The sequence below is a fragment of the Chiloscyllium plagiosum genome, unplaced genomic scaffold, assembly GCF_037043375.1.
Source record: "Chiloscyllium plagiosum isolate Xiang-an unplaced genomic scaffold, Cpla_swu_hap1 HiC_scaffold_37, whole genome shotgun sequence".
Lineage (NCBI taxonomy): Eukaryota > Metazoa > Chordata > Chondrichthyes > Orectolobiformes > Hemiscylliidae > Chiloscyllium > Chiloscyllium plagiosum.
The window spans coordinates 6,494,488-6,509,438 of record NW_028270175.1 but is presented as its reverse complement, the minus strand read 5'-3'; the positions used below and the strand labels follow the sequence as shown (position 1 = coordinate 6,509,438).

The 14,951-nt window shown below is 40.1% G+C and overlaps 1 protein-coding gene across 2 annotated transcripts in view; it reads left to right on the top strand.

Moving 5' to 3' along the window:
* Window positions 1-14,951, top strand: part of ube4b (ubiquitination factor E4B, UFD2 homolog (S. cerevisiae)) — an 83,757-nt gene that overhangs the window by 28,797 nt on the left and 40,009 nt on the right. The window contains exons 6-10 of one of the 2 annotated variants that reach the window (XM_043676206.2): window positions 146-374; window positions 5,934-6,350; window positions 7,432-7,563; window positions 11,352-11,487; window positions 13,370-13,470. In XM_043676206.2, coding sequence (XP_043532141.1) covers window positions 146-374; window positions 5,934-6,350; window positions 7,432-7,563; window positions 11,352-11,487; window positions 13,370-13,470 — 1,015 coding nt within the window. The remainder of the gene's footprint in view (window positions 1-145; window positions 375-5,933; window positions 6,351-7,431; window positions 7,564-11,351; window positions 11,488-13,369; window positions 13,471-14,951) is intronic. The other variant, XM_043676208.2, reaches the window with a different exon arrangement.

The following is a 14,951-nucleotide window of genomic DNA, read 5'->3' as shown; positions in this document are numbered from 1 at the left end:
TGTAGGATTAAATAATAGGATTACTATCTCTAGCTCGAGAGGCGTGAAGTCGTAAAGCAACTGAGCAAATGAGGTGTGAGATATATACTATCCTAACAGGAAACATATTCAACCTTGCCTGCTTGTTGACTTTTTGCTGCTTTAGTTTTTTCAGATTGGAAAGACTTGATTGGCCAGATTCTAATGGAGGTTCTGATGCTGTCCACTCAAATGCCCGAAGACAACCCTTTTGCCAGTCTGACTGCCACCTCTCGACCTATTGCTGCAGCTGCAAGGTCACCCGACCGGAATTTGCCTCTTAACCCTCCATCAAGTCATGGAACAAGTCCCATGTTTTGCAGCCCAGGTTCTTTTGGTGCCAGTTCTTTATCAAGGTACGTGTACTAAGAGTCCAGATGTTTTCTGGTCTGTTCAAATATTTACCAGTAAATTAAAGATATATATCTCATCGGTATTTAAAAATTAGAATAAAAATGTCAGTGACAAAATGTGGGAGATGGTGTAGTGAATTAACCAATCACAATTTTCAAATCCCTTGTTGGTCTCTACAAGTCTTCTGTGGATGGCTATTCATGATATGGGCCATTTTTATAATTTGAAATATGATTTGCAGAAGAATTTTAAAACTTTTGAAAAAAGAATGCTTGTGTATTCCATTTGAATTGAATTTATTGTCACGTGTACTGAGGCACAGTGAAAAGCTTTGTCTTGCAAGCAATACAGGCAGACCACAGAGTTAAGTAACATAGATAAGTAAATAATAGATAAATAGCAGCAAAAACAAAAGCACCGGTACAGGCGAATTTGAGAGTTCGTGAGTCCATTCATTTTTCTAACAGCAGTAGGGTAGAAACTGTTACGAAACTGACTGGTGCATGTGTTCTGGCTTCTGTACCTTCTCCCCGATGGTAGAGGTTATAGAAAAACATTACCAGGGTGGGATGGATCTTTGAGAATGCTGGTGGCCTTTCCTTGACAGCAGGCCTAGTAGATGGATTCTATAGGTGGGAGGTTGGCCTTTGTGAGTGTCTGGGCCGAGTTCACCACTCTCTGTAACCGTCTCTGATCTCGAATGGCACAGTTACCATATCAGGTAGTGATACATCCAGACAGAATGTTCTCGATGGTGCATCTATAAAAGTTGGCAAGGGTATTCTATGTCATGCCAAATTTCCTCACCTGCTTGAGGAAGAAGAGATATTGTTGGGCCTCTGTAACCAGTGCATCCACATGAAGAGTCCAAGAAAGGTGGTTGTGGATGACCAGTCCCAGGAGCTTGACACTCTCCACTCATTCCACCTCTGTACTGTTAATGTGTAGGGAGGCATGAGTAACATCCTGCCGAAAGTCAATAATGAGTTCCTTAGTTTTTCTGGCATTGAGAACTAGGTTGTTCTCCGTGCACCATTTTTCCAGGTCTTTCACCTCACGTTTGTAGTCTTTTTTTGTTGCCATCTGAGATTCGACCAACTATGATGGTGTCATCAGCAAACTTGTAAATGGCATTAGTCCGGTAGTTGGCAGCACAGTCATTGGTATACAGTGAATACAGTAGGGGGCTGAGTATGCACTCCTGAGGGGCTCCAGTGTTGAGTGTTAGTGAGGATGAAATATTGTCCGCAATCTTCACTGATTGTGGCTTGTGGGTCAGGAAACTGAGGATCTAGTTGCAGAGAGTAGGACTTAGTCCGAGATCACTAAGTTTAGTAATCAGTCTTGAGAGGATAATGGTGTTGAAAGCTGAACTGTAGTCAATGAGTAGGATTCTTACAAGCTGTTCTTGGTGTCAAGATGTTCTAGGGAGGAGTGATATGACATCTGACGTGGATCGGTCGGCCTGATAGGCAAATTAGATTGGGTCAAGTGTTGTGGGGAGGCTGGAGTTGGTTAGTACCAAAATGAGGCAGATGTGGGTACTGCAGATGCTAGAAATGAGAGTCTAGATTAGGGTGGTGCTGGAAATGCACAGCAGGTCAGGCAGCATCCGAGGAGCAGGAAAATCGATGTTTCGGGCAAAAGCCCTTTATCAGGAATGAAGGCGGCGGTGGGGGGTGGGGCGCGAGGAGAGGTGTCAGGGAAGGGAAAGGAGGAATGAGGAAACTGGTGAAGTCCACATTGATTGCCTTGGGTTGAAGGATTCAGAGACTGAATGTGAGGGAGTGGCGGTGGAGGAGACCCAGGACCTGCATGTTCTCTGCAGAGTGGGGGGGGGGAGTTGAAATGTTGGGCCACAGGGCAAAATGGTTGATTTGGTGCAGGTGTCCTGGAGATGTTCGCCAAAGCGCTCTGCCCCCTCCCTCCCCAAACCACTTATCCCAGTTCCAACCTTCCAGCTCAGCACCATCCTCATGGCCTGCCCTACCTGCCAATCTTCCTTCCCACCTATCTGCTTCACCCTCCTCTCCGATCTATCACCTTCATCCCTACCTCCATCCACCTATTGTACTCTTGGCTACCTTCTCCCCAGCCCCACTCCCCTCCCATTTATCTCTCCACCCCAGAGGCACCCTGCCTTCATTCCTGCCCGAAACATCGATTTTCCTGATCCTCTGATGCTGCATGACCTGCTGTGCTTTTCCAGCACCACTCTAATCTTGTTCCAAGACCAGCCTTTCAAAGCACTTCATGACCACCAAAGGTAGGGCCATTGGGCAGTGGTCATGAGACATGTTGCATGAGCCTTCTTAGGCACAGGGGTGATGTTGACCCTCTTGAAACAGGCAGGGACAGTGGCTTCCTGCAGGGAGAGGTTGAAGATATCTGAGAAGACCTCTGCCAGTTGATCTGCACATGCTCTGAGTGCACAGCCTGGTACTGTGTCTGGTCCCATCAGCTTTCCTTGGATTCACACGAAGGAAAACTGATCTGACCTCTGATACAGTGTCTGCTGGGATAGGTTCATCAGGACCTGTCGGAATAGGTGTCAACCTCTCCTTTGAAATTCTGCTCAAAGCGAGTATAGAATGCGTTGAGACGATCTGGGAGGGATATGTCTTCATCTGCTATCTTGCACTGTCTCCTTTTAGAATCTGTGATGTCGTTCAGTCCTTGCCATAGTCGCCGGCTGTCTGTCTGGGTCTCTAGTTTGGACCGGTATTCGTCCTTGGCTGTCTTACTGGCAACGTGAAAGTCATACTTGGATTCCTTATATTTGAGTGGGTGTCCTGATCTGAAGGCATCACACCTGGTTTTTAGCAGGTTCTCTATGTACTGATTCATCCAGGGTTTCCTGTTGGGGAACACTCGGATTGACTTCTTCAATATGCAGTCCTCCACACACTTGCTGATAAAGTCTGTGACAGTGATGGTGTACTTGTCCAAGGTACCTGCGGCCTGTTTGAACATGGCCCAATCAGCCAATACCAGACAGCACTGGAGTTGATCCTCTGCCTCCACTGACCAGCACTGGACCTGTATCCGTGAGGGGTTCTCCTGCTTGAGCTTTTGCCTGTAAGCTGGGAGAAGAAGCATGGCATTGAGATCGGAGTTCCCAAAATGAGGGTCGGGGATGGAGCGGTTTGCATCATTCACAGTGGTGTAGCTGTGATCTAAAATGTTCGGGCGCCTGGTGGGGCAGGTGGTCCTGGTTTTTAGCAGGTTCTGGTGGTACTTGGGCAACATCTTCCTTAGATTGGCTTGATTGAACAACAAACAGGGCACCTGGGTGTTCTGTCTCGAGGGTGTTAGTGATGGAGTACAGCACATCCAGAGCTTCCTCAACCTTAGCTTGTGGCAGTTTGTACACAGCAGTGAGTATAGCAGCAGTAAATTCTCATGGTAGATAGAAGGGCTACACTTGATGGTGAGGAATTCAAGGTTTGGAGAGCATTGTCTGCCCAGGGTTTCAATGTCCATGCACCGCAAATTTTCATCTTTCTGATCAACTTTATAATTAAATTCAATGAATCTGCCTTTGATGTGTCACTTATGTTTAACATATTGTCATCCCATTCATTGACTGTCATGTGACTACTTTTTTTTCTAATAGCTCAAGAAGCTGGTGTGATTAATAATTGTCTGTTGGAAAAACCTCTTATCAACTCACTGCTGGACTTTTTTCTCCTGATTAATATTTCCCATGTAATGGTGCCCTTCTTCATTTACCAAAGTGTTAACTCAAAGAACTTTTGGAGAATGTGGGTATATGGTCAAGTGCTCACGTTCCGAATTTGCTTCAAGAATGGTGATGCAATACTTGTACCAATTGGCACCAGTAATTGGCAGTTGAAACTTTATTGCTGGAACAGCACAGCAGGTCAGGCAGCATCCAGGGAACAGGAGATTCGACGTTTCGGGCACAGGCCCTTCTTCAGGCCCTTCTTCATTCCTGAAGAAGGGCCTGTGCCCGAAACGTCGAATCTCCTGTTCCCTGGATGCTGCCTGACCTGCTGTGCTGTTCCAGCAATAAAGTTTCAACTTTGATCTCCAGCATCTGCAGACCTCACTTTCACCAGTAATTGGCAAAATTACTATATACAATAAGTGTGTATCCCTGATTTAAATGTAGATATTTGCATGGCAGTTAGCTGAGATTTTAACATTGCTACAGGTAATTGCCCAGCAATTATAGGTTTGCATGGGATTGCTTGCTATGTTTATATTTTTAGAAAATGATGAGTAAACCACTACATAACAAGTAATTGGGGTATGATGGTCATGTCCTAGTGATTTTTACTTTTCAGAATTTATTTATAAGAATAATTTAAATTTTGTTTGAGTGCAAAGGAGGAACAGATTTATTTTTCACGTATTTTTGTCTACAATAGTTTCAGCAACTGATAAACTAGTTCTTGTGATGTCTGCTAGCCATGTATCATCCTGTTTCTGTAGTCCACGCTGACAGGAGGAACCTATGACACAACTAAGATTCATGGTAGGAGAGAGGCTTATCCTGATTGCAGTTTGTAAAAATCCATAAATAAGTCACTGTTCTAAACTAAATTTGTGTTATGAATATCATCATAAAGGGATCAGTTAGCTTCATTGGCTGAATGGCTGATTTGTGATGCAGAGTCATTGCCAACAGTTTCCATGCCAGCTGAGGTTACTGTGAAAGACTCTTCTTATCAATTCCTCCCCTTTCCTGAGGCATGGTACCTCAGGTTAAACCACCACCAGTCATCTCTGACCAATGAGAAAGCAACCCTATGCTCCTCTGAGACTATGGCAACTTTACCCGTTAACCTTTATATTTTGTTCTCATGGAATTGGAATTAATGTGTCACTCTCCATTTTGGTCTTCAATTGAGGGGATGCAACAGGTTAATGTAAAAGAGATTTGTAAAACTGTAGTTATTTTCAGTAACATTAAACATCTTTAAATTCTCCCTGCTAATCAATTCCCAGACCTCTGAGTTCTGGGCAACACGTTTCTTTGAATATACTTGAGGCAGAGTTGAGAACTTTTTTCTGATAATGTAGACACTGATTAGCCTAGAATGGGACTACTCTTATGTGAAACAATATTTCTTCTCCATAACATTACTGCAATTTAATATAAAGTATTATCAAAAATGTCTTGATGTGAACCATTAATTACTTACTTGTTGACGTAGTGAAGGGGCAAAAAATGCAACTTGTCAATGGTTCTAATGGTTGAAATCTACTTCATTGGTGTCTGTGTACCTGTAAAGGTGTAGAAGTCAAGTGTAAGCTGTTATTGAATATGAGCAAGCTATTCGTGACTACTCTCAAATTAGCTTATTTTGTGAATGCCTGTGTATTATAAGAACTTCTCTAAATTCAGAGGGGCATCTATTTGCAGAGCTAATTGGGATTAAATGCTTCCGCTGTAGTTGAATTTCAATATGTCGAAAAGTAAATGCAGAGCTTTTCTAGTGAAATTCTAATGTTACAAACTTGGTAATCTCTTTTCCATGTTTTCATTTTTCTCTCTTCTTTCTTTCTAATTTCTCTCTATCTCAATACTCTAGTCTGTATGGAACCAGCCCAAGTTCTCGATCCTTTGCAGCAAATCATCCTTCCAAGATTGCAGGCAGTGCGAATCAGCAGCCTAAGTTTGCAAGCCCTGTTTCAGTGACGCCCAGTTCTCCATGCCAACGTACAATGGCTCCTCGTTCATCCTCCATTCAGGCCAGCTCTTCAAGACAACCATCATTGGCCATGAGCTCCCCACCCTTATTCGCAACTTCTCCCAGGCTAAGAAATGTTGGTACAAATCCGTTGCCAATCACACCTGTCACTTCTAGTGCACAAACTGTGGCCAGTAGCCCTTCTTCGATCCAAATGAGTTCTCCAAGGCAACAACCCACCGTAATGGGTCCACCATTATTTCCAGTCACTTCTCCAGCAACTTCCCGTTCTTCTGCACTGAGCCCGCTGCCACTTAGGTATTGTCAACTTATAAAAAATAATATTGTGAGCTCTTTTAAATATCTTGACATTATAAATTTAAAGTAAATGTTCCAGTTTTATTTATGCAGGAGTGCAAATTTAAGTTACTTAGAGAAGGTTGCCAATTAAATTTTCAATGCACTTGAACTTTGTTCTGGTGTGAGAAATTTAAAATAAGACTTTAAACTGTTTTTCTAACAAGGGCCTCTTGTTTGGAGCATCCCCATTTTGACAGCTTCCAAATTAAATTCACTTAATGAATGAATTTTGCTACCTCTATGCAGCCTACAGAATATAGCATTTCAAAAAAAATTTAAAATGCTTGGAGAGTAGATGTGTATCAGCGAATTATCAGCAATTCTGTATTCCATTGAAACCCAACTTATGCAAATGACAAGATTGAATAATTCTATTTTCAGCTCAGGAAGCCAGTAAACATTTTACTTTTAGCATTCTGCATTGATAATATTCGAAAATGCACAAGATGAATGGGATACATTTTAAGTTTATGTTGGAGCATACAAGACAGCAATAATCAATTGTGAAAGATGTGTGAATGAGGAAGACTGAGAGGGCAGCCAGTAAAGTAACTGGTGGGGGAATGAGAGGAGCTTTCATGTATAAATCTTTCGATAAATAGGGACAGGTTCGTAGAGCAAGGTTAAGAAACTACTTGAACATTTTTTTTTAATAGAAAACATCATTAAGACATGAGGAATATAAAGTATATCATGCAAGGAGTCTCCAGTATGTACAACTGCTTTTCTTCCTTCAAGTTAAATTGCATAAAATAATATTTGTTATAATGGGTTGGCTATTAGTTATACAACATCAGACCCCAATCCCTTCAGTAATGCTGAAAGTTACAGCATGTAGAATTCATTAATAATGAATTTCATTGTTCTTTAGCTTATTATAGGACTTGATTTTTAATACATTTGTGCATTATATTTAAACACAATACATCAGAAACAAATTAGTTAATCTTCATGTTTTAACTTGATGTCTCCTTTTCTACCCCCACCCTCCAAGCAATCTTGGTTTGTGTGCTAAATATCTCAATTTTCCCTCTGGTAGTATCTACAGCAATCCCTTTTCCCTTCTCCTCTTCGCTCTTTCTGATTTACCTGAGGACAGCAGTGACGATGATGATGACAGTGATGATGAGGAAGATGATGTTGATTTGTCTAGTGTCCAGTTTGGTTCCAGGTATTGGTTGTACATGCCTGGCAGCTTTTACTGCAATGGGCATGGGTTAAGCATTTGAGCGTGCAACTAACAACAGTGTGTTTTATTTTGGTTTTATAGGTAGCTCCATTAGGTACTTGTATTACCTTCACTTCTCAGTTCATTATCAAACATTCTATCACTTTTCCCTCATATGTACACTGTGTTTTGTTTGAGTTTTGAGCTTTTGCTTCATGCTGTAACTGCTGTGCTGGGAAAAAACTGGAGAGTAAACCCTGTTGGTGTAACACAGTTGAAAATACATAAATAGACTTCTCAGTAAACACTGAAATTCCTTCCCACTTAGATGGTAAACCAGATGCAAGGATGTGTACAGCTGCAATTTCAAATAATACCACCTCCTTTGTTGTTTGTTAAATGTTGAGTGCTTAATGGTGTGGATTATGACTGCAACACAATGACATTTCATTCACGATGCTGCATGCTGGGTCTCTAATTTACCACGCTGGTATTTTGCCCTTGCACTCAAGTAATTCTTGCCACTTTGAATAAAACTGAAATATTGCGGTGACAGACATTCATCTACAGTCATAGGTATTAATGACCCTACTATTGATTTCCCCTATTGAAGGTTAAGAAGCAATTAAATGGTATTGTCTAAATGCATCCTCAGTGCCAATACGAAGTTGCAAATATAATTAGTTACCATAATTAGATAACTTTCTGCAAACTTAATACCCAGTGGTATTGAAGATTCATATGTTGATTGTGATAACTGTGGAAATATAATGTGGTTTAAAGAGGTGGTTGTTTCATTCACGATATAATTGGGCACATTTTAATCATTATATTCCCTTGCTGATAATATTGGAAAGTACTCTTGGATGCCAGGGATTACCTTCTCAATAAATGAGAAGAAAGCTGAAAATACACTTTGAAGCTATGACAGAGGACTTCTTGCATGCCAAGACAACAAAAGTAGCATGCAATTGACAGCTAAGTGATGCCACAATCTATAGACTGGATCTCAGCTCTGTAACCCTGTCCCATGCAGTTCTGACTGGTGGGCACTTAACCAATTAACTGCAAATGAAGATTCCGCAAATATCCCCATTCTCTAATGAAAGGAGCCCAGGAAATGAATGAAAAGACGAGGCTGGAATATCCTCATCCAATTTCAGGTAGAAATGCTAAGTGAATGACACCCAAGTGATTCCACTCTTTGGCCATTTTGATTTACACCATGTGCTTTCAACAGTTTATTGATTTCATTGGGTACTGCAAAAGCTGTGGTTAAGACATTCCAGCAATAGTTCTGAAGACTTGGGCTCCAGAATGAGCTTTTCTCTAGCTAAACTGTCCCAGTATTGCTACAACACTGGCACCTACCCAACAATGTAGAAATTGCTCAGATGTCCTGTCCATGCACAAGCAAAACAGATTCAAGCTGACCAATTACTGCTTTAATTGCATAGTGATGGAAGATGTCATCGGCACTGCTATCAAGCAGCACTTGCTTAACAATGACTTGTTCATGGCTCACTTTTTGGATTCCAATGGATCCACTCAGCTCCTGACACTTCCAGCCTTTGTCCAATCATGGACAAAAGAGCTGAACTCTAGGAAAAGTGAGTGACTGCCCATGATGTTAACAGTATTTGACAGCGTGAGACATGTGTTTAGGCTTCCAGGAGTGGATTCAGTGGCAATTAGGGTACAAATATTTGCTGATTGGAGTGCTATCTAACTCAAAGGAATATTATTTCTGGTTGATGGAATCCAGTTGTCTCCGTTGTGAAACATTGCTGCAGATATTTCTTGGATAGTGTCTCAGTCTCAACTGTCTTCAGCCGTTTCAGTGATCTTCTGTCCATCGTAAGGTCAGCACTGGGAAAGGTGTTCAGCACCATTTGTGATTTCTCCGATATAGAAGCAGCCTGTGTCCACATACACTAACATTCAAGCTTGAACAGATGTGTGCCAAGTACCAAATGTGACACATGTGCCAGGCAATGACCATCTGCAACACGACAGAATCTAGCTGTCTCCCCTTAACATTGTGGCATTACCATCACTGAATTCTCTACTGCCAGCATCCTGGGGACTACCATTGACTAAAAACTGAATTACATCTGCTAGCTAAATACTGTACTTTAAAATGACGGATCAGAACCTAGGAATCCTATGGCAAATAGCTCTCCTCCTGTCTTCCCAGTGCCTGTCCACCATCTATGAGGGATAGATCAGTGTGATGAAATACTCTCTGTATACCTGGCTGGCTGTCGCTTGATAGCATCCAGCACAAAGCCGCTTGTCTGATTTGGCACCAGTTTCAAAATTCATTCCCTGTAACACCATGCAGTAATAGTGGTGTGTACCATTTAAGAAGACTCCCTTTGACAGCTGTCATCTATTTAAAATAAGTATAGCAGATAGGTGGGAATGATACCACCTTCAAATTCTGCTCCAAACAATGTCCATCCTAACTTAGAACCACTGTTCTTTCACAAATTCCTACAAATTCTTACAGCACTATGGATTTATCTGCAACAAATGGACTAGAGTTCACCACCACCAAGGGTAATTGGGAATGGGCAATAAATGCTGGCCTAGTCAGCTGTGTCCATGCTCGTGAAAGGAAAAAAGAAACAAAAGACAAGACCACAAACTGTATCTAAGAGAAATCGATTATAATTCACTAATGCTAATTAAATTAACCATCTTTTTGAACCAAGATGCATGTACTTCACTACTTCAGGAAAATTTGGAGGATTGTCTGCATTCTAACACTGCTGTTGCACCTTTGGACTTGCGTTGGTAATGCTGATTAAATGCAAGTCTGCTGAGCTGTTAGTATCCTACATATAGCAAGTTTGAGTTACTTAAGTGATTTTGTAGTACAACATTGCTTTAATTTTGTACTAATCTTTGTAAGTTTAGAGAGTTATCATATTCTGATTTGGGAGATGTTGAGGTTAATGGCATACTGCTGTCTAACCTTGGATAAGAAATGTCTCGATTCAAAATGTGAAATGAATGGCAACATACTGACATTTAATTTAGTTTTTCAAGCTTGTTTTAGGTTGGCGTATGTTGTTCAGTTGAATAAGTGATACTGCACAAGTAATATGGTAGTTATGTTTTTGAAGTGGTGGTGGTGGTAAAATAAGGTCAATCGCAAAGATTGGTTGAAAAACCAACTGTGGTCTGGCATGTTTCTGTCTGGCGCAGCCAATTTGGTTTATTTATTTTACTGTTTAAATACTGTTATGCCTTTAGTCAGCGTGCATTGAAAACTTGACCTTTTTTAATATCAATAACTGGATGCATGCATGTTTGCTAACTTGATGCCGTCATACAAATTGTACAATTAATATGAAGTATACAGATATGCATGTTTGGTTTGATCACCCTGTGAAAGGCTAACCAGTTGACTGGTTTATACATGTTGTTTGTCCTATGATTAAATGTCTGTTGTTAGTCTTTTTGCCAAAGGAACCAAAGTCCATTTTAAAATGGATTCAGGCTTTGTAAGTCAGTTGCTTTATTGTAGCTTTTTCAAGATGCTAACCCTAAACACTCGTGACCACCACTTTGATAATTGCATTTAAAGTGTATTTTAGAGAATACACTGTTATACAAAGATGTAGATTTGAAGTACTACAAGAAGTTATTGGTTCAACATAACGATTGAATATTATCTGTATCGTGGATAATACATGAATGTTCTCATCACCACAGTATTATATTTACTACTTGGAAATGCTTGATGTTTATTTCTTTTCCATTGCTTCCTGTCCCCAAACCAGTCTAGGCACGAGTGGTTCTTGTGCAGAATCTGGCAGTGATCGTTTCACAATTGAAGCATGTAAGGAGACTGAAATGTTGAACTACCTCATAGAGTGTTTTGACAGAGTTGGAATAGAAGAAAGAAAAGCTCCAAAGGTAAAATAATAAACAGCTTCTTTAATTAGTCCAGCCAGAAATGAACATGCAGTCTTGCTGTTCAGTCAGTACAAATCCTAACTGTTATGCTGACCATTACAATGTAAAATATCAAATGGGGCAGAACTGTTTAGCATATTAAGCTTAGACCTTTTTATAGACCATATGGAATCCATTCAATAAAGGACTCAACCCAATCATTTGATCTCTCAATGAGCTTTACACCCACACATGAAGTAATTGAGCAAAATCCAAATATTTATCTGTATTTCCATCTTTACTGTTCAATCCTTCATTGCTGGCCTCCAGATACGTAATTCTTTGTTTTTCCTTCTTTCCTCCTGGGAAAAGAGCACCGTTTGCGGATAATACGAGTTTTGATCCACATTGTTCATTTCTGCAGTCTAGCTGCAAAATAATATTTATTCAAGTCATCCAAAGCTCTTGCTTTTGGTGGGGGGGGTGGTATCTTTTTTTAGGATTTATTCATTTTGATTGTATTCTTCAGTGAAGCTGCTTTATTGTTATTGGACATGGTGTTAGTATTACGAGATTCCAACACTGCGTGTTTCTTGACCAGCTGTACTTTGAATAAATCTGCTGAGTTCATTAGAACAGATCATCAGGACAGGCCTGACAATAACGCCCTCCCAGAAATGCTTTCTAGAATTCATCAGCGATGTACCTTTTTTGTTTCTGCAGCTAGCTTGGTAAATTGATGTATCTGGAGCTGGTAGTGCTAACTGAAGACAGCTCAGGTGAAGTCAATGAATATTCTATGTCAATAAGATTAATTCGTATATTATTTTGATGGAGTCACGGACAGAGGAATTCGCTGAGGAAAGGAGTAAAGTGAGCTGTGGATCAGCTGATAGCGGAAACATTAACTGAAGCTACTGCTTGTTAAATTGACAGATATTTTGCCAGTAGCATTTTCGTTTCAACTATTTCTAAACCATGCAAATAGGAGTTGCATAGCAGCTTCAAATTTCAAATGAGCTTGTGTATCGTTCTCAATTGGCTTGAATTGGTCAACATTGTTCCTTAATTTAAATTCATATGTCACAGTTGTTACAGTGCAGAAGGAGGCCATTCAACCCATCAGGTCTAATTGACAAAGCTCTATCACTTTGTCCATTTCTTTAACTTCCCCTTATTAGTGCCTACAGGAAAGGATGAGATTCTTTAACCTATTTAGAGTAATTGAAGTAAGCTCAATTTGCAGATCAGTGTTTGGGAGCAGAGTAATTGTTCTTGTGGATATTGAGAGTGGCCAAGAAACGAATATGCTGCATTTTGTTAACTGTGAAGGTATTTTTACATTGTGCTGAGTTCTGGGCCAGCATTGGCAGTTTGGTAATTGGGACCCCTCAGGCAGTAAATCTGCGTTCTTACAAGCCTTTGCCATTTCACTGTACCATGATGGGGCGGTTGATACTTCGAGTGCTGGAACACTGCTCGTGACTTCACAACTGGTGGCTAAAAATATATTTCAAATCAGTAAACATGTTGATTATGTCCAGTGTGATGTCACTTACATTTTGGATAGAAAAGCAGTGTAGTAGTACTGTGCCATGTGATGTTTTGAACTGGAAAGTAGATCCATTTTCTTCATTCCTCTCCTGAAGAAAATACAAATATGTCTTGGTGTTGAGTAGCACTGACATTTGTGAGAAAATAGCTGCTCAGTAGATATGTTATCCGAATAGTAGAAAGGATGATTGACATACTGTTTGTGAATTTGGTGGGATGAGGTGATTTAATATTACTCTACCTTTACCTCTGTCATCTTTTGAAGAATATGCTCCTTTTCCTGAATTTTGTGCACACTAAGTGATTGCAGAATGTCAAGTGTAACCAAAAATGTCTCAAATGTTTTCAGATGTGCAGTCAACCATCTGTTAGTCAGCTGCTCAGCAACATCCGATCCCAGTGTATCTCCCATACAGCTCTTGTGTTGCAGGGGGCCCTCACACAGCCAAGGTTAGTTTTTGTTGCTTATAACTGTACTTCAGTTTACTTACTAATGTGATTAACATTGCGGGAAGAACACAAACACCAAATCAAAACTTGCCCTGCCAGTTAACCTGATTTCTATTTTTAATCAATTGCCAATTATTTCTTTAAGCTTTTAAAGAAATAGGGAATGCTTTCATTAAAATCTTTGTAGAACTGGAGTAATATCACTTTTTTAAGATTGTATTCACTGGTTTAAATCGCAGCATTGCTTAATGTATTTCAGTTACGAACAGAAGGCACTCACTAACTTCACTGTGGGAAAGGAGATGGTTTTAAACAGGAGATGTTGGCATCATGATCATGTCATTGGATGAGTAATCCAAAGGCCTGGGAATAATCTCTGGAAATGGGTCTCCTATAGCAGCAGATGGAATTTCATTTCATAAATCTAGAACATAAGATCCTACCAGAACCTTAACCCTATCAAAAAAGAAAACCCTAAGGTTAACTAATGTCCTTTAGGAGCATTTGTCCAGTCATCCTTACTGGTCTGGACTACATGAGACACCATCCCCACAACAATGTGTGGTTAACTCTTAACCAGCCTCTGAAATGACCTAGAAAGCCATAAGAGAAATGCAAGCTTTGCCAGCAGCACCAACATCCCATAAGAGAACAAGAAAAAACTACATGCAAGGCAGAACAAATCTAAAAACAGTATTTGAGTCCAATCTGCTCCTTGTTACTTTTAACTGCCAGATCAGGAAATGATGCATCTTTTTTTTTAAAAACGTGACTTCTAATCACTATCCTGTTTCCTCAATGGGTCTCATATATATGATTTTCTTTTATCTTTAATGAGTGTAAGTATTTGACAGTGATTTGAATCAACTTGTAGATCTTTTGAATGTAACTTTGTTTATGGAATCTTGTTTGTGCTCTTAACAGCTGAGTCTGTAGATGACTGCTTTTAGTATAATTGCATTATACTGATGGAGAAGAGAAAGCAATAAGACTATGAGCAGCATAAATTGTGCAGAAAGGCAAACTTTTATATGTCAAGAAACTAGGACCAAAATACATCTCTGCATCTATCCTCTTGTACAAGCTTGCTTATTGATTCTACAAGATTTTTGAAGAATTAACACTCTTGATTTTCTTTTTAAACACTGTTCATTTGTTTGACTTTCATATCTAAGGAAAATATCAAATATTTGATGTACATAGAAATGTTAAAGTGTGTTAGTTCCGGCTGACAGAAAAAAATGTCTTATGAATATTGCCAGGGAAGAAGTCTCTTAGCTATCATCTATTTGGATTTCCCTATCCTGCATTTTGCCCTTGTGTCTAGAAAGTCTGCAGTTATTTCAACCTTTGCATGAAGGTTTTGAAGAGTAATCTCAGCCATAAACTTTTAGTTCCTTTACTCCATGGATTCTACAGCGTGTTTATCACATGTTTCATTTTTGTTTCCCATTTCCAACAATTGCATTTTTCTTCAGAAA